At 45.3% G+C, this 21,708-nt stretch overlaps 2 protein-coding genes across 2 annotated transcripts; one reads left to right on the top strand and one right to left on the bottom strand.

The window, feature by feature from the left end:
* Positions 1-1,525: 1,525 nt before the first annotated feature.
* NUDT21 (nudix hydrolase 21) lies at positions 1,526-9,235 on the bottom strand. The gene is made up of 7 exons (XM_072871870.1): positions 8,983-9,235; positions 6,497-6,697; positions 5,148-5,211; positions 4,375-4,464; positions 3,636-3,711; positions 3,141-3,255; positions 1,526-1,811 (listed from the first exon to the last, which is right to left on the bottom strand). The coding sequence occupies exons 1-7, from the start codon at positions 9,096-9,098 to the stop codon at positions 1,790-1,792; spliced, it is 684 nt and encodes a 227-aa protein (XP_072727971.1). The 5' UTR covers positions 9,099-9,235; the 3' UTR covers positions 1,526-1,789.
* Positions 9,236-9,421: 186 nt separating this feature from the next.
* Positions 9,422-19,755, top strand: OGFOD1 (2-oxoglutarate and iron dependent oxygenase domain containing 1). Its single transcript, XM_072871869.1, has 13 exons — positions 9,422-9,606; positions 9,698-9,843; positions 9,945-9,991; positions 10,500-10,600; positions 11,454-11,570; positions 12,058-12,149; positions 14,445-14,573; positions 14,936-15,049; positions 15,770-15,849; positions 15,984-16,279; positions 17,614-17,736; positions 18,582-18,640; positions 19,167-19,755. Exons 1-13 carry the CDS (start codon positions 9,456-9,458, stop codon positions 19,326-19,328), a joined length of 1,617 nt encoding a protein of 538 aa, XP_072727970.1. The 5' UTR covers positions 9,422-9,455; the 3' UTR covers positions 19,329-19,755.
* The last annotated feature ends 1,953 nt before the right edge of the window (positions 19,756-21,708 follow it).

Raw genomic sequence — 21,708 nt, 5'->3', positions numbered from 1 at the left:
GTCACGGCCGGGGCGGCGCTTCCACCCGGCCCCGGCGCTGCGGGAAGCGCCGGATCCCCCGGCCCTGCAGCGCGGGGGGGAGGCTCCGCACCCCGGCAGCCTGCCCGCTCCCGGGGCAGCCTCTGCACAACCAAAGTTTGGGGGGTTTGCGGGAAATCAGAGGGGCTCTCCTTCAGTAGCCCCAAAAACCTACAGGCACCTAGTCAAAGGAGAAAGCAGAGAGCTGATACAGCACCTGCAGCGCTCTTTCAGAGGTAGCTTGGAACAAAAATTAGTCTGACTCAAACGAGCATGCAGCAATGGAAGATGAAGGATGCTGTTAAATGCCAGGCCTCGACAGCAGCGCTCTTGCGCTGCTTCTTGTTCTTGTAGTGTCTCCACCTTCCCTCACTTCCCCATGCAAGAGCTGTTCTGTTCTACAGACCCCTGCTAGCTTTATTTTCCCCATCTGGCAGTTGCCTAAGAAACCATACATTTTGCTAATCATATGTCCAGGCCTTCCATCCACAGGACCATTAAATTTTCCAGTATTGATCCCATACTGCATAGCTTCCATTTGACTGAAGCATCAAGCTGTCGCAATTGTTCTGCACATAGCTCAGCAGTACAACTGGCAATAGAACCAAGTGCTTTGGCAAGTTCCAGTTCTCTTGGCAGCATGCACTCTCCAACAATGCCTTCATGAAACAGGACAGCGCACAAGCAACAGTGCATCTTCTGGTCAGAGGCAGAATTTGGAAACAAGTCTTTAAAAGAGTTAAGCAAAACTATGGAAGGCTAAAGGCATTAGGAAGTGACACATCCACTGGAATTTATGTTTAGCCAAGCATGTAAAAAAACCAGAACTATAAAGGTTGATATTTACTACCTGCAAGAGACTGAAATGTTGAGAAGAAGCAGAAGTACGAGTATCCCTTGCAGGATGACACAGCACACTGGTCTACTACAACAGCTCAGCGTAACATGGAACCACTTGCATATGGCATTGGCAAAACATTTCACATGACCCAAATTCTGTCCAGTAGCTATAGAAAAATATACAAAATTAATTTCATATTTTAACTGGATCTCAGGCCAGTCCAACAGAATTTGTTGGGTTGTTATTTTCTTAAGGGGGCACAGAGGGAGAAGATACATGTTACATCTCCTCCAAGCCCTGTACAAACAGTAATGCTTCCAGATCAGTTCTAATAAGCTTTAAACAAAGGCTACACTTGCCTTTAAGAACTCATACTCCCTCAAAACAGCAATTCTGTTCTCCAAGTTAAGACGACTCAAAATCATATTACACCTACTTATACTGTTTCATTTCTCCTTCAGACTAATTTCCTGCTCAGGGATGCAGATCAGAGCATCCGAATGGTCCCTGAATGGGTTAGGTCCTCCTCTTGTTTCCAAGATCCTCCGGTATTGCTGAAGGAACATAATAAAGTTTAAAATACATACCTAAATGTAGGAGAAAACTAAAGCAAAAAAAAAAACCAACCCAACAAAACACAAAAAACCAAACCCAAGACAAACAGAATCTTAACCATTTTGTTTAATGTTGTACAAAAAAAAATTTGGTGAGTATTACAATGAAAAGCAATTAAAACACTGATATCACATTGCCATCCCACTACCTAAACAGCTGAGATTCACTTCTCTATTCATACAATAGAAAGTTCAGTGGCCTTCAGGAAAAGAATGACATAAAAATCCTTGCATCACACGTATTTTTTTCTCTACATTTTAAAGCTGTGCTCACAGAGACGGCTTCTTCTATCAGACTCTTCAGGTATATGAGAATTCAGTTGTAAATAAAGTTGAACCTAAAATTAAAAGAATTATACCAAGTGAGGGATTTTCATTGTTTTTATTTAAGTGACATTTTGGAATGAAGAAGCAAATGTTTTGTTTCTGCTCTTGATAAGCCTCCATTTGACAGAACAAAAGTGCATTTCTTACTAAGACAGCTTTATAGTATAACAGAAAGCATCATTTTTAACAGCCAATCTTGCGCTAGCATTGTGCAACAGTCTCTTAAGGTTGCAGAAGAACTAATTATTAACATTTCATCTCTTAAAAGAGCTTCATAAATATGAAGATACCAGTGAGAGTTACATACCCCCATCAGCAACTCTGTCGCAGCATTTCTGCTATCAGGGCCAAACACTCCAAGGGTAACAGATGGACATACTCAACAGAACAGCTAATTCTTCTCAACTAAGTTTCACAACACACAGCGTTCACACAGTGAAAGCAAGCATCCATCTCAACTTCCAGATGTTCATCCTTTGGATGTGTCTGTTGCACTGGTACCAAACTGGCAGCTGGCTGCATAATAGCCAGTGTTTTGCTGGTACTCAGGAGAAAGTATCTGCTGTCTTTAGAGCAGGGGGAGGGGGAAGCCCCCATAGCTACAACTGCCAAAATTGGGACTCGATAGAGAAAAAAAAAACATAGCACGATACAAGCCTGTTATGGGCAATACCAGTGTTGCCATTCTGCTAACAGACTTTTTTCATCAAAGTAGGTGGATGACAGAACTACTTCCCCTAGTAACAGCTGACAGGCTGTGGGATGCCTGGCATTCCTGAACATTTGCTGAAGTAAAAGAAACCAGTGAGACTAGTGAGCTCTGGACACCCGAAGTACAAGCCATTTTCAGGTAAGAAAGACAAAGAGAGTGTACATTGGGAAAAGGAAGGAAAAAATACAGCTGTCCCTACAGATAACTATGTTAAAGATGCTACATGTCATAAACTCTGCTACAGAGTCTAAAAAAACCCACCACATCTAATCAGCACAAAGCTGTGATAACATGCACACCTAATTCAGTGCCTCAAACATGGATCTTGGCTGTTACTCTCATGCTGTCCCTAACACTTGCAAGAAGCTGTTCCTTAGCCTGTGCACAGCTTCATCCTCACTATCTTTCAACATTTTCCTTTGCTACAACTGCTAGATAGGACTTCGGTGCTAGCAAGCTGCGATCAGTGCCTCTAAATTGTCCGTTACATCTTGTCTGAGGTAGATTCTAAGCTCTTTGGGCTTGCTGCAACCTTTTCACAGCTGCTTTCTGTAGTGTCTAGCCTTGCTCTGGTGTCCCACAGCAGATGTGTTCCCAAGAATTATAGTACAAATAAATTATAATATACCTGCTCAAAAGTTGAGGAAGGCTGGAAATAATGGGTCCATATCCTGGTGCATTGTCATAGAGCTCAAACAATGGTGCAGCAACCAGCTTGTAATTTTTCGGGACTGCAAACAAAGCTAAAAACAAACACAAGCTGATTAATAAGAAAAACCACCACACATTCAGCCACGGTATCACCACCCCCCACACACCTCAAAACAAGATCACTACAGATAGCACTATAGTACTAGAGTAGGCTTATTCCTTTTCTAGTTAAATATGAGGTTTGTATGCTGTACATATACTGATGCAGGAGCAGGAACGAGCATTTACTAGGAACTTATATTCAAAGGATCACCTACCTTGAAAACTGGAAACAGCATTTAACTTTTCTAGTGATCAACTATGAACAACTGCAAGCATATGAACACAAACTTGCTACCACATTTCCTTGCATGAAATGCAAGCATTTAGACACTGTTATAAATACAATCCTTTGTTGCAAACAAACACTTACCCTTTTCTTGAAGCTGGACCAAGAAAAGCTTTTTGTGCTCTTTTGGTTTTGTAATATGAGCTGGGATATAGGGATACTGGAAGAAAAAAAAAATTGGTTGTACAGAGCTTTGAAAATATTGTGCAATCTTAAGTGCGACTTTATAAATTATCAAGCACTGTGCAAGCTTTCAATGTGTCGTATATTGTTCTTTCATGGCATCAAATAATGAAAACCACTTTTATAAGAAAGTACTCAGAAAGAAATGCTGTTGCTGTCACAACTATTGACAGGATCTAAAGAGGCACCAGTACTCATGAGCGGTTAAAACAACCCAGCAAGACAGAAATGCATAACAGCAAACTGAGCAACTATTTTCAGTATTAAAGCATTTAGAAATAGGGTAGCGAGTGAGACTATTTTATTCACAGGGCATCTGTTCCATATGCAGCAGTGCAAGAGTTTCCATTGTGGCTAAAACAGGAATTTAAATGATGCATCTGGCTCAGCACAGGACTGGAAGCTATTACATCCAGTGGTTTCTCATCCATCAGGACGGGTGTGAGGAGGGAGGGGGGAGTTGCCAGAAGAAAAAGTGTGTAGTTTCTCCTCAGCCACAGGAAGGAGATGAAATAGGTAAAAAAAAAAGAAAAACTAATTGCTCATGCAGCAAGTACTCAAAAAGCCCAACTGGTAGGTTGAAGGCTTTTGGAAGATCAATACTTGATGGAAGAAGATGAAAGTCAACATGAGTACTCACCTGTGGAGGTTCAAAGTTCGGTCTCCACCAGTTACCAATGCAGTCATCAATCACCCAGTCTTGCTGAACACCATCCTGACGACCCAGTATCTACCAAAAATCCAGTTACAGTCAAAACTCTAACTACCCCAAGTCAATTTTTTTAGAAAACATACACTGGAAGCATGAAGACTTGCTGTAATAAGGGTCTGATGTAGTTCAGAACTGCTCTGGAACAGCTTTTAATAGCATTTTAGAGTATTTTTGTATAAAGTGACTTTTTTTAGTAAAAGCCTCACCTGACAGGACAAGGACACTTTCAAGAGCATTTGAAATTCCATGCTGTATTCAGTTGAACTGAGTCCCGTCAGACCAATGGGAAGAATGAAATGCACTGTTACACTACCTGACAGAAGTAATTTAGGTTACTTGGAAAGCATGGAAGGTTAATTAGTGCATTGGGAACACTATCTCAAAAACCTCATCAGTTGTGCTCTGCAATTTATTTTATTGCCCATCTGCATGCTCACTTGCCTGAAGCCAGCCAAAAAGCAAAGCTGCAAATAAACACAGGACTTGAGCAGCAGGTAGGGGTTCAGCCACTAGACCACTCTGTCACACACATGATGCAGATAAATGAAAACTTACTGCTTTATTTGTTAACTACCTGAGAACACCACAGAAGCACCAAAAACCAGAAGCGATAAGGAGACTACTCTAATGCTTTGGCTTATTCTGTTAACTCTAAAATAATCCAACATTCTGGTATAGCAACGTAACGAAAGAAAACAGACCTCTGTCATTAAGCGTTTGAGCCCTTCTACCTCATCTTCTCCTGGATTGAGTTCACCACCAGGTCTGTTAAAATAATCAATGATGAAAGCTAAAGTTATGTTTTATTGTATTTACAGACTTTCACAGGTAAGTTTGGATGTACTTCCAGGCAGGGAGTTACAAATTCACACAAGGCCCTTAAGTCAGAAGTTCCAAATCTAATTTTGCTGAACTTGAAGACAGTAGGATAGCTTTCACCAAAACCATGACTAAAATGGCTACTCTATGCCCCTTAAAAAAAACAACCCACCCATTATATAAAATACTTTAACTTCAGCAGTATAAACAATATTGTTATATTGTTAACTTCAAAGTATAACAATATACATGGTAATAACTGGGACACTTAGAAGGTAAAGTTTTAACAGTCATATAAAAGCACCAGAAGTTGAAGAAAGTTGTAAATACTGACCATATTTGTTCCTATCTCAAAAACAGCACTCACTGAAGCACACAGGAAGCAGAAACTAAAATTCATGTGGGGAACCATCCTGCATTTGATGCAAGGTTAATGAAAAAAACCACTAAAAATACATTTTCATTATTACAGAGTTTAGCAAAACTTTTAGAGTCTAGCCTATTTTGCCCACAAACATCCCCCAAATCAAGATGTCAAAAAGAATCTGGATATAAAATTAGATTTCACATACACACATACAAAATTGGGAACAAACAATATAAATGTTAAAAACATAAGAGCAAGCACACAAGCAGGATAACTTGAGACAAGTCAAGCCCATCCAGATTAAAAAAGAAAACAAGCACCACCACCATCACCACGACCATATGATCCAAACACTAAAATTTCACTCCAGCAGTGATAACTATGAGATGAACTGAAACCATTTTCTCAAATTCAGATGCCTACCTTTCTTGCTGTCCCCAGCTCACCCAGTAGTTTGTAAACAGATATCATTCTGCATTTACTGGGGTTTATTCCTTGAGCTCCACTTTACTATTTTTGTGGCCATAGCATAAGGATATTTAAGCATAACAGCTTTCACAATGTAAGAACAACATACTAACTACTGATAATGAGTTTTAAACAGGATTTTACCATAGTGACGTACCATAACTAAGATTTCCAGTTGGTTCAAAACTGTCACCCCACTCATGAGCAGAGTCAGACAAACACATTTTAGATGAAAACTCCACCATTCAAAAAAGTTTTCCCAGGCTAAGTCCTTGCAAGAAATGGATCACATTCAAAACATCTATCAGTTAGCCACTTTAACCTCTAGCCCGCATGTTTAGGGGTCTGTGACAATAAAGTTAAACTAAAAGTTACATTCAAGAAACAGACACTTACAGCTTGAAAAAAGTTGTACCCAGCTGCAGTAACAGCACGTGGGGCAGCCTGTGCTCATGTACAATCAGAACCCCTTCCACTGTCCGCCTCATGCCAATCTTGTCAAACTCTTCCCTCATGCGCTGAAACCGAGCTGCCACAGAACTGTCCTTCTCATACAGGGGTTCCTTTGTACCAAATGTGTAATTTGTCAGAGGATACCTGTAAGGGGAAGAAAATATGTTACTACATAACAAGAAATCTAAATTTAAATCACTATGACACAGCATCTATGCCGAGGCAGAACCTTCTGTGCTTGACAGAACAGTAACTCATTCATAGCGCTAGTCTAGAAGTTCTTCTTTGTGACGTAAAGGGCCCCTATCACCCAAAGATCTGCACTACGATACGCACAAGTGCAGAAGGTCCTGCTGCTCGACACACTAGCATGGTGCTAATTCAAAAGAAGGAAAGAAGCCCAGATGAACCGGCAGCAACTGTTATTTAACAGCCACCCTCTTTGATCTCCACACCGCAGAGAAAAGGTAGCTGAGGCTCTGAGAGGAGCTGGGAAAGGGACAGGACAGAAAAGCTCTGCTGGGAAGGATGGAAGCTGCACAGGACAGCGGGGATTTTTTTCTGCAGAAGTAATAAAGAGTCTGAGAACTAAACTGTTAGAATTGGTTTTGTTTCGAAGTGGAAAATCAGACATCTGGGTCACAGAAGAGGAGAAATGCCGAGTGTCTAAGTGCAGGGCCAGGAGCCCAGGGTAAGATCAAGTTTGAGCAGATCACTCTGTTGGGTTAGTTGCTGGACCTCTGCATTCTCTAGTGACAGTATAGTAGAAACTCGAGAGATTTCTCCAGGTAAGAGGGACTGAGAAGAGTCAGAAGAGAAAGGAAAGCTTAGGCAAGAAATTGGTCAGTCCTAGAGAGCACAGAAGGCAACAGGAAAATGCTACCGTACAACAAAATCCAAGTAACACAGAGATCTGACAGCACGAGGCCTGGAGGGAAGACAGGATCATCGGCCTGTCAAAAAGTGAGAGGAAAATGGGTTCTGGGCAGAGCAGTAGCAAGTTATCACCATGGTTGTATTGACTTACGGCATACAGCAACTGAATTAATGGAATAAATTACTGATTTCACAGGGAATGTTTTCTTTGAGACGCATCTCATCGTGTATTCTTTCCCCAGTACTTAAGCATATCAAACTTGAGTAGTATACACTCTTCCCTCCACTCAAATTTCTCCCCCCCCCCCCCAAGTTCTCCTCATTTTTTATAGCGGAGAAATCACAAGCCAGCAGCAGTAGTTAGAGCCCTTTCTCATGTACACAAGTGAGACGAAACAACCAGTTTCCTAACTGCAGATACATTTAATAGCAAGCTCCCCCCCTCCCTTTCACTTATAGTTTAGAATAATTTCCATTTTTAGATACACAGATAGCTTTATTAATAATCTACTATGCTAATCCATACTACACTACTATGGGTACATTAGTCTGTACCTCAAAACCCTTAGCCTATACCTTAAAAAAAATTATGGTGATAACACAGCTTCCTGATGAGTTTTTTCTTCAGAAACACTATAAAAATATACCAATCTCTGAAGTTCATATTTGAACTTCCACAAGCCTCTAACTGTGAATAAACTCAGCTATACAAAAAAAAATACATATGAGCCTGTCATTAATAGCCAAAATTGAATATTGACTGTTACAGTTAACATTTGCTGTTTCTGCAACTTGACAGATGTACTTAACAAAGAACACATCCATCAGAGTTTACTGGAAGAAGCTAAAGTATATGGCTTCTCATATAAAGTAAGTAAATATTTATTAGCAAATCGTTTGTATCTATGACAGAAGTAAAGTCTTCTCTGGTAGCAACGACTCTGAATTTAAATTGAAATACCTGCACCGGACAATCAGCAAACACCAGGCACACCTAACCACAACCTATGCACTATGCAGGGCGAGCCCACATCCCATCGAGGCCAATGGCCTATTTCTCTCTCTGCCGCCAAAGGCAGATGCCTATGAAAGAGCATACCAGAAGAGAAGCATATATGATGTTCACCACATCTAAATACTCCCTAACACTGTTACGTGGGTTTCACACTTTCCGAGTCAAATGCTGTTTCTATATACTAAAGCAGATATACTAAATGCTCCCCATTCCCCTGGTCGCTGGCAAGCTTTCAGTACTCACAATACCCTACAGTGTGGCGTTTCACAGCTTAACAGCACGCCCTCGTAGAGGGGAGCAAAACACTCGCCGGCAGCCGGGCTCTTCCGCCGCTTTCCCCTCAGCTCCCCGGCCGGCGGAGGACCCCGGGCGGGCCGGGCGGCCCTTGCGCGGCGGCTACTGAGGGAAATCCTCCCGCAGGCTGCCCAAGGGCGGCCCTGGGGCTGTTGACGGAGCGGGGAAGGGCTCGCTAGCGGAACGGGACGGGGCGGGGCGGGGGCAGGGGCGCGGGCCCGGGGAGGCCCGAGACGGCGCTCACAGGTTGATGGTCCTCTCCAGCGTGAGCGGCTTCGTCTGCTGGATGTACTTGTTCCCGAACTGGTTCACCCCGCGGGGCCAGCCGGTCTGCGAACGGTTGGGCGGCACCACGGACATGGCGGCGCGGCGGGAGGCGACGAGGGAGCGGTCAGTACTTAGCGGCGGGAACGGCGTCCGCCATTAACCTCCCCGCCAGGCCGCACACCCTCCGCGCGCCGCCTCGCCGGAACCGCCCGCCACACTTCCGGCGCGACCATAGAGAGGAGCCACTCTGCCTCCCCCAGCCCCTCCGCACGGTGGAGGGGGATGTGAGGGCAGCCGCCCTCTCTGGCATTTGGCGCCGCGCTCCGCCCTTCCCCCTCTCTCATTGGTCAGAGGAGCGGGGCTCCGCCCCCCGCGTGATCCGATTGGCTCGGCGGCCGGCGCGCGGCCCGCCGGGAGCTGTAGTCTGGAAGGCTGTCCGAGGGAGGCGCCATGGGCGCCAAGCGGCGCGGGGCCGCGGCGCCGCCGGGAAAGAAGCGCGGGAAGCGGGAGGCGCGCGCCGAGCTCTGTGCCGCCCTCAGGGACGCGGCGCTGCTGGAGCGGGCGGCGGCGGCCTGGGGCCGCGGGGAGCCGCTCCGCCACGGTACGGCCCCCTTTCCCGCGGCCCGGCCCGGCCCGGCCCGCGCGGTGGCGACGGGCCTCCTCCTCCCTCACCGGCGGCGTTTCCCTTGCAGAGGCGGCGGCGGTGGAGCCGGCCCCGTTCCGGCACGGCGTCATCCCCGGCTTCTTGGCGGGCCCAGCCTTCGCGGACGCGCTGCGCGACGAGCTGCTGGGCCTCGGCTTCCGCGGGCGACGCAACGACCTCCTCTCGCTGCGGCAGGTGGGCCCCGGGCCGGGCCGGGCCGCGCCGCGCCGAGCCGAGCCGAACCGGGCCTGTCGCCCTAATCCCCGTCCCTTCTTCTCTTCCATGGGCCGCCGCAGTCCGAGGAGCTGGGGGGAAGGCCGGAGCCCCACGTCGCCGCGCTGAGGTAAAGCGCCGGCTCGGGGCTTTGCCAGCTCCGGGTGCGCCCGCTCGGGGAGGGGAAAAGCCCTGTCTGGCTCCCCTGGGAAGGCGAGGGGCTGCGGGGTGGGCCAGGCAGTGCTCGGCCACCTTCTGCCACGGTGGTCAGGCCAGAAATCGGCCCTGAAGAGCTGAATCTGCTTTATGCAGGTCGTGGCCCTGAAGTCAGTTAACCGTTTTCCTCCGAGCGGTGCAATCTGATTCAGCGCTTGTGTATCTGTCGCTTCTGAAATGCTTACCTGTTCCCCTTACAACTAATTTCACACTCGCTGCTGGTTGTTGTTGGCAATGCTGGGAGTGCTGGGCTGTTTTCCTGGCCAGCTCCTGTGTGGCTCTACAGGAATACAGTGTCTCTGGCAGCAACAGCACCTTTAACTGTTTAAATAGTTGGAAGGCAGATAATACATTAGTTTAGGCTATGGTGATATGTTTTATAATAAGGGAGGACACTTACCTTGTGCTTGTCTTCTTCTCAGGCATGCTCTGTGTGAAGAATTCCGAGCATGGCTTTCTGCTGTAACCCAGATAGAGCTGGAGCCAACTATTGACATCTCCTGTGCTAAATATGAATATACTGGTCAGTCTATAAGTGATCCTTTCCCCAAAGCTTCTATGGGTGTATAGGAAACTACAGAATAACTAATTACATAACCCACCACAGCCCGTTTCTATTTCCAGAGGGTTCTAGAAGCTATCAGCAGCAAATCAAAGTCTCAGAAAATGAAGTCCCAATTACGGAAAAACTGTTGTAGGCATGTTGCTGATGGCTTTAACTGGGCCCAGTGTTGTTGCAAGTCCCCACCTTTTTGGAGATGTGCAGCCCATGTTTGCATGCCTGCTTCCATGCAAAAGGGTGATATGTTCAGCTTCCAAATGCCACAGTTGAGTTTGTGAAGTCTGATGCTAAAATGTCACCTTGGTGAGTCTAGGGTACAACTGCTCCTAGCCTTTTAGTCATGAAAAATCACTGTAGGAAGGGGAAAACTTTTACTGCTGTCAACTCTACTTTTTAAAAATCTTTTGTGCAACCAATTGTTCATCCAGCTTTTCTGTTCCCAGGGCTCCCCCTTCCCTCTATTCCAGCAACAAACCTACTCAAAGGGCAGTTCCATATTTAAAAGAGCTTTAATCATTCTTTAAGTTGGAAATCTCTGTCCACTGTGCCCAGTGACAGCTGTGGAGGGGTGGATGATGAGTTATAACTGCCTATACCTTCAGAGTGGGCTAATCTGCTGATTGTAGTGCAATCCCACAAAAATTAATCTTGCAAATCTTGGGCTGGTGATGCTGATGAGTGAAAATGCAGTTCTTGGAAAGGGCATGTTTTTTCTTGTTGTATCCTTGCGGGGACAAAGCTGGGAAGCAGCCATTGGAATGAATCATGCGTGTACTGGAAAGATGCTACGGCAGCAAAACGTGTGTAATTGCAGATGTCTTGCTGTGCCACGATGATGAGCTGGAAGGTCGGAGAATTGCTTTCATCCTGTACCTTGTGCCACCCTGGGAGAAAAGCGACGGGGGAACGCTGGACCTGTATAGCACAGATGGTAAGCACTCGGAGCTCAGCCTCAGGTGGCTGAAAAAGATGAAGCTTATGCGCCCCTTGCAGCAACTCTCTCCTCAGACAGTACAAGGAAGGTAAAGAGTTTCTCCTTAGTCCAGGGAAGCTGATGTACAGGTAAAATGTGCACCTTAGAGATGGGCTATAGCAGTCTTTGCTAATGCAATGCTAATGGGTGACAGTAGAGAAAAAGGAGAAGCTAAAGAAGAGGGGAATCTTCCCCCCCCCCCTTTTTTGCAAGGGCCAAGAGTGGAGGCAGGATGGAGGTGATGCTTGGAACTCTAAAGCGATGCAGATAACTTCCCTTTCCAGCAACAGAAGTCCACTGATTCCTCACCAAACGCTTGCTCTGAGCTCCATCCCTTATATCCAGGTGTCTTGCCAATCGCAATGTCATGAAGTCAGAGAGAAATGGCAATTTCTAGCAAGTTCCAGTCCATATCTTAACCAGAGTATGTTTTCTTCCTCCTCAGAACACTTTCAGCCACAGCAAATCATCAAGTCATTAATGCCTTCATGGAACACGCTGGTTTTCTTTGAAGTGTCTCCAGTCTCTTTCCACCAGGCAAGGAGCTGTCTTTTTGTTCATTTTTTGATTCTCATTGTTGTGGTTATTCAGTCTGCGTGTTATTACAATCCTGATGGGGAGGGAGAAGGGAAAGGGAGAAGTGTGAAGGGAAGGAAGAATGGATCCTCATGCTAAGTGCTGTGTGTTAAAGGCAGGACTTCAAGGAGGACAAGAACTGACAAGGCCAACTTAAACTGTCAGTCTGGCTTCATCATCTCGGGGGAAGAAATATTTCCTTTTCTATTTTGTGTTGCTCTCCTGGCAAGCCACTGCTGTGGATTTGGCTGTGGTGATGAGAGATTCTTGTTTGTTTGCTTGTTTTAAACTAGCTTACATTCTTCACGTGGATGCCATGACTTTGCTCCAGAAGAGCTCCTCAGCACATCACCTTGCCAATAGGGCGCTGTGCAGATATGGCTTTACCCCCTCTGTAACATAGATGTAGTGTGGTACCCTGCAGTAGAAATACTGGTACAGTTAAGTAGCACTTCATGGCACTTATCAGGAAGATGGCTGGAAACAGGATGAATAATCTGTGGAACTGCATGATACAAACAGCTGGCTGAAATCTGAAACTCCTGTGTACTTGAGAATACCAGGGACTGTAACAAACAGGGCCAAAGAGCAGAAGGTTGGAAAGGAAGAAGATCAGTGATATAGGTCAGGCATGTCCTACAGGGTTTTACTTTTCTGTTATTTATGTCTTACAATTAATTAATTAACAGAAATATCTATTTGGTCACTGCCCTAATTGTTTTCAGGTAGTGATTTAATCTTCTCATAAAAATCCATGTTCCACTTAGCCTTGTGACTGCCTCCTACTGACCTAAACTTAATCCCACACATTAGCACTGTTCAAGAGTCCTGTGCACTGTCTCTGATACTGTTTACACAGGCAATAAACTCAGCTTAAATAATAGACTTATTTTTACAATAAGCATTAAGCCTAACTGAGAGTGCTGTGAATCAAAGCCTCCCAGATCTGGACCTCACTGGTTGTGCCCAGAGTATTTGCTGAAGCACTGAATAATTTGTTTGCCCCTTCAGTCAGTAAAGCGTAGAGCCTGCAAATTACTGCTAGAGGACTGTGTAAGGCTCAGACTGATACGAAGCCTTCACAGCACACGCCAGCCTTAAAGCCCTCTCAGACATTGGGCAAAGAGCATCTAGTCAGTACTTCCTATTAGATCTTCAGGTTTTGGACTTCATGGTGTACCCTTCTTCGGGAGATGACAAATAAAGCTGTGGGTGTTTGCTGAGCAGAGCGGGTCCATGAGCTTCCAATGGCAGGCAGTTTTCTGGTTTCCTTTTTCCAAGTGATTTAGGATTCAGTAGCCATTCAAAATAACCTAGAACACGTCTAAGTCATGCAAGAAAAGGATCACTACAGCTCTGTAACAATCAATAAGAGCCAAAACCTTTTTGGAACAGACTGTGTTTCTTCTTCCTCTTCCATCAGACTGTTGTAAAAAACAAAACAAACAAAAAAACCCAGTGCAAAGTCTTTATGTGCTATTCAAAAATTCACAGTTTGTGGCTTGCAACCACTCACAAGGGGATGGCTTTCTCTTCACGCTGCCATTACAGTACAGCACCCTAGGATGTGAAATTGTTCAATTTAGCCCAGTTTACCTCCGTGCACAATCTGATTAAATCAAGATTTAATGGTGGCCATTACTGTGCAAAAACCAATGGTCTCCACAGACCAGGTTAAATGCCAGGATAGAGGGGTTGCTCTTAGTCTGACAGATAGGTAGACCTTTAATCCAGAGACAAAAGCATCAGGCAAATGCCCTTCATGATGGCTTGCATTACAGCATTTCTTAAAAATTAGAAGAAAAAAGTAGACCGATACAGTCTGCTGTGGCCCACAGATGCTTAGTGTTTTCTGAGTTTCCAGATTAAGCTGTGAAAGCTAATTTTTGCAGCCTATGATAGCTCATTCTTCAACAGAACAAACGGTAGAAAACTAAAATACCATTATTTTTAATAACAATGACTCAAAGCTCTCAGCGAGAGGGAAAGGATTCTGCTGGGAGCTTGGAGTAAAAGCTTAGACTGGGATTCTGGAAACCTACAATGGACTTGAGCATCAAAGTTTGCTTTAAGCCCTCTTTCTGTAAGCCAAGAATAATCCAGCCTGGTCTAGCCCTTGTTTGACTTCTCTGTGTATGCAGTAGGCTCTCCGGAGTCAGGTCTATCTCCTGTGACGAGTCTGTGTGCTGCCTGTTACAGCTGGTCTGTAAATGTTTTGTAGTCTAAACAGTAACGTGCTGCTCAATGTTGTTCCAGGTGTCAGAAGTTCTGTCTGAGGAGAAGTGCCGTTTGTCAGTGAGTGGCTGGTTTCACGGCCCATCGATAGTCAGACCTGCACGCCACATGGAAGCTCCCTTGCCCAGGAGCCCACACATCCCCTATGATGTGAGTGACAAGCCTACATCTGCTTATCTGCATTTCTATTTCTTTCATGTCCCTGGAATACCTGTTACAGGATGCACTGATGCTTGGGGATGCTTTAACTTATCCCATTCTCTTTTTTTGTTTCCTTTCCATGTATTCGTAGCTGTCTTCTTTCTTGTATATCTTTCTTGACTCTGTATGTTTTGCATACCTACAACAGTGCAGAGAATGCAGCAAATACTCATGGTGGAATTAAAAAAAAAAAAGAAAGGAACGGAGTGTGTGTGGGGAGGAATCCAGCCCTGTGGCCAGCTGGGTAAGGGGGAATTGAGGAATCCTTTTTACTTTTGCAAATTCAGCATTCAAATCCATTTCCCTTCCAGCATGAAATCTTGTATGAATGGATTAATCTAGTTTATTTGGACATGGACTCCCAAGCTCAAATCCAGGAGGAATTTGAGGAGCGATCAGAAATTCTCCTGAAAGATTTTCTTAAGGTGAGCCCAGTGGTTCAATCTGATGTGGTCTGCTAGAGCAGGTCACAGGGCTGGTGGGTACCACATCATGCAGGCTGGGAAAGGCCTTGTTTGTTTGGCTCTCAACTAAAACGCCTTATAGTTTCACTCCCTAAAGGGGAATGGACCAGATGACCTCCAGAGGTCCCTTCCAACCTCAACCATGCTGTGATTCTGTGGGTGGATCCCCTCTGCCTGCCTGCATACTGCTGCATAGGGACTCAAAAATCAAACACTTTGCTTCAACATTCTTGTTTCCTGCAAGAAGCAAAGCAGAAGGATGGAAACACATAGTCCTTCTGCTTCCTAGCCTTGTGGTGACCAGAGTGGCCTTCCTTGTCCCTCAGCTCTCACAGCTTAGCACTTGGGGAACTCGACCTGTGTGTGAAACAAATGACCCATAATGGTTTTGTCTTACTTGAAAGGCTTTTCTCCTCAAGGCTGATTTACCTCTGGTTTACTGGGCATCCATATCTCAGTGAACTGCGTTCTCACCCAGCAGACAATCAAGTAGCATTTGATACCTGTTGGTCACTGGCATTGAAAAGACATGATGCCCACCCAGACTATGCCTCTCAATTCAGCAGTCCTTAGGCACCTCAAACAAGTTAGAGTGCCTTATCTCAGAGTAGACAATGGCTGCTTCTAGCACACCAAGGGAGACCTAAATGTTAACGTTTCTGCATTATCGTTCTCTCCTAGAAAGAGAAATACCAACTACTGTGTGAGGCTTTGGAGAACAAAGACATCCAGTGGAGTAGCCGGGGGCCTGCCAATAAAAGGTGGGGAATGACAGCGTCCTGCACCTATTGATCAGGCCAAGCAGGAACTGCCATGAGGCTGCACTGGTTGATGCTGCCCCCATGGACATGGTCCTTGTTGGTTCTCCACTGCTGATACCTCTGCTGTCTTTCAGACTCTATGAGACAGCAGAGGAAGACAGCCTCCCTGACATCCTGAAGAAATTCCTGCAGTTCTTACACTCTGAGGCCTTGTTTTTACTGCTTTCCAACTTCACTGGCCTAAAGCTGCACTTCCTGGCTCCCTCTGATGAGGATGAAGATGCTGGGGAAGGAAGAGCAGCAGACACTGTTGGGCACAACAGTCCCAAACCTGAGCAGGAAGAGACTGAACGACACGCTGATCGCAATCCCCATCAGCCAGACCAGCCTGACAACATCCTTGAAGCACAAGACAGTGAGATGCAGAATGGTAAGTTGAGCAGCAGCAGTGTGAAAGGACTTGAGCAGAGTCCTGATGTTAAGGATGTTGGCAGCAGAATTCCCAATGATTTTCATGGAACTAGCATTTCACCTTGTACTGCAGCCAGCACAAGGCACCAGCACAAACATGGGACTTGAAGTATGTCAGACTGGGTATCCAAAATAAGTGACCATTGCAAAAGAACTTGGAATAAAGTAATGACTAGCTTGAAGATACCATTTTAAACAGACTTAAGTCTTAAGGGTGGGACTTCTGTAGGAGTTAAGGCATGGGTGAGGAGGGGGGGTGTTAATTAATTGCCCAAAACCTTTTGCTAATAGTTACACTCCTGCTTCATATAGATTCTTGTATGAGACCAAATCAAAAGGAAGAAAATTAACAGATCAGAAGTAAAAATAATTAGAATTAGAAAACCAATACCTAAAACTAGGATTTAACCTTTCAGAAAATGCTGCCAGCCTAAATAACCACTTAGTTGTCAGCAGTGAGATATCATTCCTATAAAAGATTAGATTAATTTTGGATTCATGGGTTGGTGCTGTTTATTTAAAACAGTGGCTTTGAAGTTTAAGGGTAGAATTTTTGAAAATGCTCATCTTGCACTGAGTCAGGCAAGTTAGTGGACACTGGAATAAAAGGTAATAACCCAAGTCCTCCTGAAAATCCCACCAGAACACTTACCTGGTACAAAGGCTTTGTTTTTCTGATTTCCACAGCTAGTCATTTTGCCTCTTCTATCTGCCATGTTCCTGCTGTGTGATTTTTAAACTCACATATGAGGAGGGCATAGTTTGGGGCTGCATGGATTGAAAACTGAGCTAGAGCAATGAGGAAAAGAAAAGGCTTCTGCAAATTCTGATGTACCTCCTGGGATGGCACATGAAGAGTGAGTTCAGAGCAGTATCCTTCTTCAGTGAAGCATCTGGTAGTTTCAGTACTTCAATAACAGATAGGTTGCTTGCTCTTGAAGTTAGTGCACTACTGTAAATCTTGGGGGCAAAAAAACCCCCAAAACAAAACAAAACAAAAGGAGGAACTGGTTAAACCAAAGCACATCGCAGCTTGGCCCCTTTCAAAGAGCAAATCTTGGCCTTCCTCCTCCACATTGGTCTAAGGACATTACTTAGAACCACCTCTAGAAAATAAGTTAACATGAGATCTGTGGTTTTATTTTTTCTTCCCTTTACACTTTGCTGGGGATGGCAAAGGCAGCTCCACAGCAGCATGGCAGCACAGGGGCTTGTCCCCTACATGCCTTGAGCTCAGCAGGCATCGGCTATTGTACAGCTTCATTGTTTTCCCTTGCTTGTTCCCCCTTCTAGGCTCAGGTACCCCTGTGTGTGCAGGGGAGCTGAGGCGCTGGACCCATGGGCACTATACTCTAGTCCATGACACTCAAGCAACAGAATTTGCTCTCGACCTGCTCTTTTTCTGTGGCTGTGAGGGTAAGTGGACAAAAGAGAGATCTCAGACTCTCCTTACAAGGTTTGTGTAAAAGGAAGAACTTCTGAATTCTCAGCAGTGCTGCAGCAGCCAAAATTTCCCTGCTTTTTCCTACATAGAAGGACTCTGTAGACTTTTTCATAGTCCTTGTTTCTGCATAAGCCCTGGTTTCAGTAGTCCTAACACAAAGATTTGGGATTATGGCCTTAGGATCAGTTTTGCCCTTTCCTGCTGGAGCCAGGAGGTGGCGCTTGGGCAGAGGGAAAAGCTGCATCTCCCAGGCCGTTCCTCTCATTAAGCAGTGGCTCTGGGCATGGTGGAGGGTCAGGTGGCCATAATACCCACTAAAAGTGTTCCATTTCACTCCTCTTCTCATCAAAATTATCACTGCACCTCCAATTCACGAAGCCCAGGGTTTTCAAAAGTTACTTTAGGCATGTCTAGGCATTTTAAGTTGATTGCTAGTTAGATAGTGGTGAAAACAAAAATCTAAACATAAGCATTTTGGACCAGCTGAGCCCAGAATGCACAGCTGAAACCACCTGGCACATGCCAGTAATTATACTGAAAACCTTTTGCATATCTGCTAAGGCAAAACTGCTCTATGTGTGAGGAGCAGAGCGCCAAGCAACCTTAAATGGCCCATCTGTGGTAAAAGGCAAATCTGGTACATTTGCTTCAAGTTGTTTCTGATTTGAAAAAAAAAAATAGACTACCAGGAGGTAAACTGGGGATCATCCTGTATCCAGTAACTGGGGAGGGGGGTGGAAAAACAGCATCTCCAGGAAGGCTGTATGGAGCCTGGACAGTATTGAACTTTCTAAGAATCTTTCTTTTCTATTTTAAGACTGGGATCCAGAGTGTGGTGGCTTTACTTCCTACATTGCTAAAGGTGAAGATGAAGAGGTAAGGACCTCAGCTGCTAGCTGCAAATTAGATAAAATTGTTTAGGGTGGAGAGCCATAATTACACTTTGTCATAACACTAACATAATCCTGAGGGTGCTCAGTATTGCACTGGAGCCTTCCTGCCTGAATTACAGCTCATGGGCCTAGCTCTGCCTTCAGCTTCAAGAGGCTAGCGTTCACCGTAAAGCTTAAGACTCAGGCCCTGACAGTGCCTAATACTACCTGCACCTGGATGATGCTTTTCCAAGGAGGTGCTGTTTACTATGGTCACATTCAGTATAGTACTAGTGAGAGTGCTGAACAGTCATACTAGTGAGTCCAGAATCCCTTCAGATGAACCTTGCTGTCTAATAAATGCTTCAGGTTAAGGGGTATTAAAATGAAAATAGTGACATAGTTCATTTTCTAACACCAGACCTTTGTTCTGACTAGTTTTTGAAACCATTTTGTTTGTTTCTTCCTAGGAATGATATCAAAGCCATTTTTGTGAAACTAATTTCCTCCCTTATTTTCATATCTTCTAGCTGTTGACAGTGAATCCAGAGGACAACTGCTTGGCCTTAGTTTACAGAGACAAAGAAACGATGAAGTTTGTGAAATACATCAATCACCGTAGCTTGGCACGCTTGAAAAAGCATCCAAACAGAACAGGATTTTGGGATTTTTCCTTTGTCTATTACGAGTGATGGTGCAGAGTGTGACCATCGTCACACAGAAAATAGTGGTGGTGGTAGGCGGGGGGCAGGTTTCTACCCAGGCGTTCAGCTGGGGCCTGTCTAAGCCCAGACAAACTTAGTTGATGCTAACTTCATCACACTGTGTATGAGCTGCTACCAGGTGGGGCCCAGGTGACTTTTTTAACTGCGCAAATGGAAATCCAGTCTTCTCCTGAGACCATGGTAACGCGCTCTCGACTGCTTTTAATGCTATGTGGAGGGGATCATTGTCACACAACTGACAGCTGCTCTGTCAGCTTCCCAGCTGTTCGTTCATGGAAGCAGCCCAGTGGGATGCATCTCTAATCTGTCAGGGTGAAAATTACAACTGTGCATTGTCCCAAGCTGATGACTGATTGTTATTAAAAAAAAAATAAATAGGTCAGTTAAATGCTTCAAACTCCAGTTGGGCAAGTTTTGTTACAAAATACCCAAGATATTTTCTGGGGCTTAACTGTGTTCACTGTTTGTAGAGGCAGAAATAAAGGAGCTGCCATGGGAAATAGGAGGTTTTTCCAGCTCCACAACTCTCTGGAGTTGGGAAGGAAGACAGTGAGGCTATAAAACTGCTGGCATTGAGAAGGACCTGGCACTGTAACAAGGAGCAGGACTTCATTATGGTAAATGCTGTGCAGACAAACACAGATGCAGCCTTTTCTCCAAAGAATTTACAAGCTAAATAGATCAGAGAAGAGACCTGCTTCTGCATCCTTCTCTGCTTGCATGGGTACATGGATGGCTCTGTGCTTCAGCTGTGAAAGGGTTGTGGCTCCGGCCGCAGAACAGGGGAGGTGGGCTGGTAGCAGGAAGGCAGTAACTTGCCTCTCCCTGGCTTGTCATCCACAGGTAGTAGGAAGGTCACCAGCAGCATAGCGTTGTGTCACGTTAGTTTTGTCCTGGGGTCTGCTAGGCTCCAGTGTGGCTTCTGTCACTGAGATCAGCTCAGATCTTTCCAGGTGGCAGATACACAGCTCCTGCTCCTGTGGTAAACAGTACAAGGAAGGTGGTGGTCTTGGTGCAATACTTTCCCCCAGTACACACTTTCAGCACTGCTCACCTGCCCCACATTCACTGCAAGCAGGACGGTCAGACTGAGGTGTCCAGCCCACCAAGAGGTGCTGTTGCAGAGCTGCGCTGGTTGCTTCAGGAGGCAGCCGACTGCAGAACACCCTGCTGGAAGCTTGGCCCTAGCCTGTACATGCTTGCCTGAAACTGTTTTTTTTGGCAACAAAGAGACACAGGTGTACTTTCAGCTCATCCAAGCTAGACAGTGCAGGCCATGGGGTTGCAGTGAGCTGGGGAAAGTGTGCACATTTTATTCCTCCTGCCTCTCCTGGGTTGGGAGAGGGTAGCTTTGGAGTGGAGTCTGCTGCTTCTCCAGTTCCAGGCCTGTTGTTGAAGACCACCATGGCAGTGTAAGACCGCAGCTGGCAGCAGAGGAGCAGTAAGCTCAAAGTAAGGCTGGCTGTGTTGACACATGAACATTCTGTACCCTTCACAGAGTGGGATGTCCTTTGGGCATGCCTTCATGAAGATACAGGAGCAACAAAGCTTCAGCTGTGATCCCAGCACACAAGGTTTGAAAAAGGAACCACTGAAGCATGAAGCTGCTGCCATTGTTTCCAAAGTGAAAGGTGTCTGAGCAGCTGCTGATGCCAGAGCAAGGGGACAACATGGCTGTTCAGAGAGAGATGCAGAGGGCTGTATAGTTTCAGTGTGAGTTCAGTCCTGGACTATGAGCAGTTGCTCAGTTCTAGCTATTCCTTCCTGCACTGTTGGACAGGAAGGACAGCTGGAAGGTGGTTGCGCCAAGCTGCTATTGTGAGATCTACGCCCTCCTGTTCTTATTCTGACTCTTCTCCCTAAGCTGGCTTCTCTCTGCACTGAGACTTTCTCGCTCGGTTTTAATCTCCTTTGCTACTGTCTTATGCTACTTGCAAAGACAAGGGGATGAAGCTAGAAACAAATCCTGAAGTGAGGACAGGGCTCTCTTTGTGAATTATTGATTTCTGAGGCACTCTGCTGCCTATCAGGGCAGCAGCTCTTCTTGGGGAGAAAGTAGTTCTTAATTCTGAGCTGCTCCAGTAGAAAGAGACAAGTAATTGAGGTTTCAAAGGAAAAAAAAAAAAGGCAAAAATTATTTGGGTAGTTTCAAACAAAGGCAACAGCTACCACAGCTATTCACAGCATAAGTCAGCTAGGCAAAGTTGGGAGTAAATTAACAAAACAAAGTTACTTATTCTACTGCATTGTGAGCCTAAGAGTGTGCTTGGTAGATCTTGGAACAGCCTCCTAGAAGATGGGGAAGAAGCTGGGCTCTCTGAAGCTTGCTGCTTTTTAATCATAAATA

The sequence above is a fragment of the Ciconia boyciana genome, chromosome 9 (assembly GCF_034638445.1).
Source record: "Ciconia boyciana chromosome 9, ASM3463844v1, whole genome shotgun sequence".
Classification (NCBI taxonomy): Eukaryota; Metazoa; Chordata; class Aves; order Ciconiiformes; family Ciconiidae; genus Ciconia; species Ciconia boyciana.
The sequence above is the reverse complement of the archived record's forward strand: the minus strand, read 5'-3'. Positions and strand labels throughout refer to the sequence as shown.

Coding starts and splice junctions, on each gene's coding strand:
- OGFOD1 (XM_072871869.1), top strand. CDS start 9,456: ATGGGCGCCAAGCGGCGCGGGGCCGCGGCGCCGCCGGGAAAGAAGCGC. Junction 11,571..12,057: donor GGACCTGTATAGCACAGATG/GTAAGCACTCGG, acceptor CTTCCTCCTCAG/AACACTTTCAGCCACAGCAA. Junction 15,850..15,983: donor CGGGGGCCTGCCAATAAAAG/GTGGGGAATGAC, acceptor GCTGTCTTTCAG/ACTCTATGAGACAGCAGAGG.
- NUDT21 (XM_072871870.1), bottom strand. CDS start 9,098: ATGTCCGTGGTGCCGCCCAACCGTTCGCAGACCGGCTGGCCCCGCGGG. Junction 5,212..6,496: donor GGTACAACTTTTTTCAAGCT/GTAAGTGTCTGT, acceptor TTATTTTAACAG/ACCTGGTGGTGAACTCAATC. Junction 1,812..3,140: donor CTTCCTCAACTTTTGAGCAG/GTATATTATAAT, acceptor TTTTAATTTTAG/GTTCAACTTTATTTACAACT.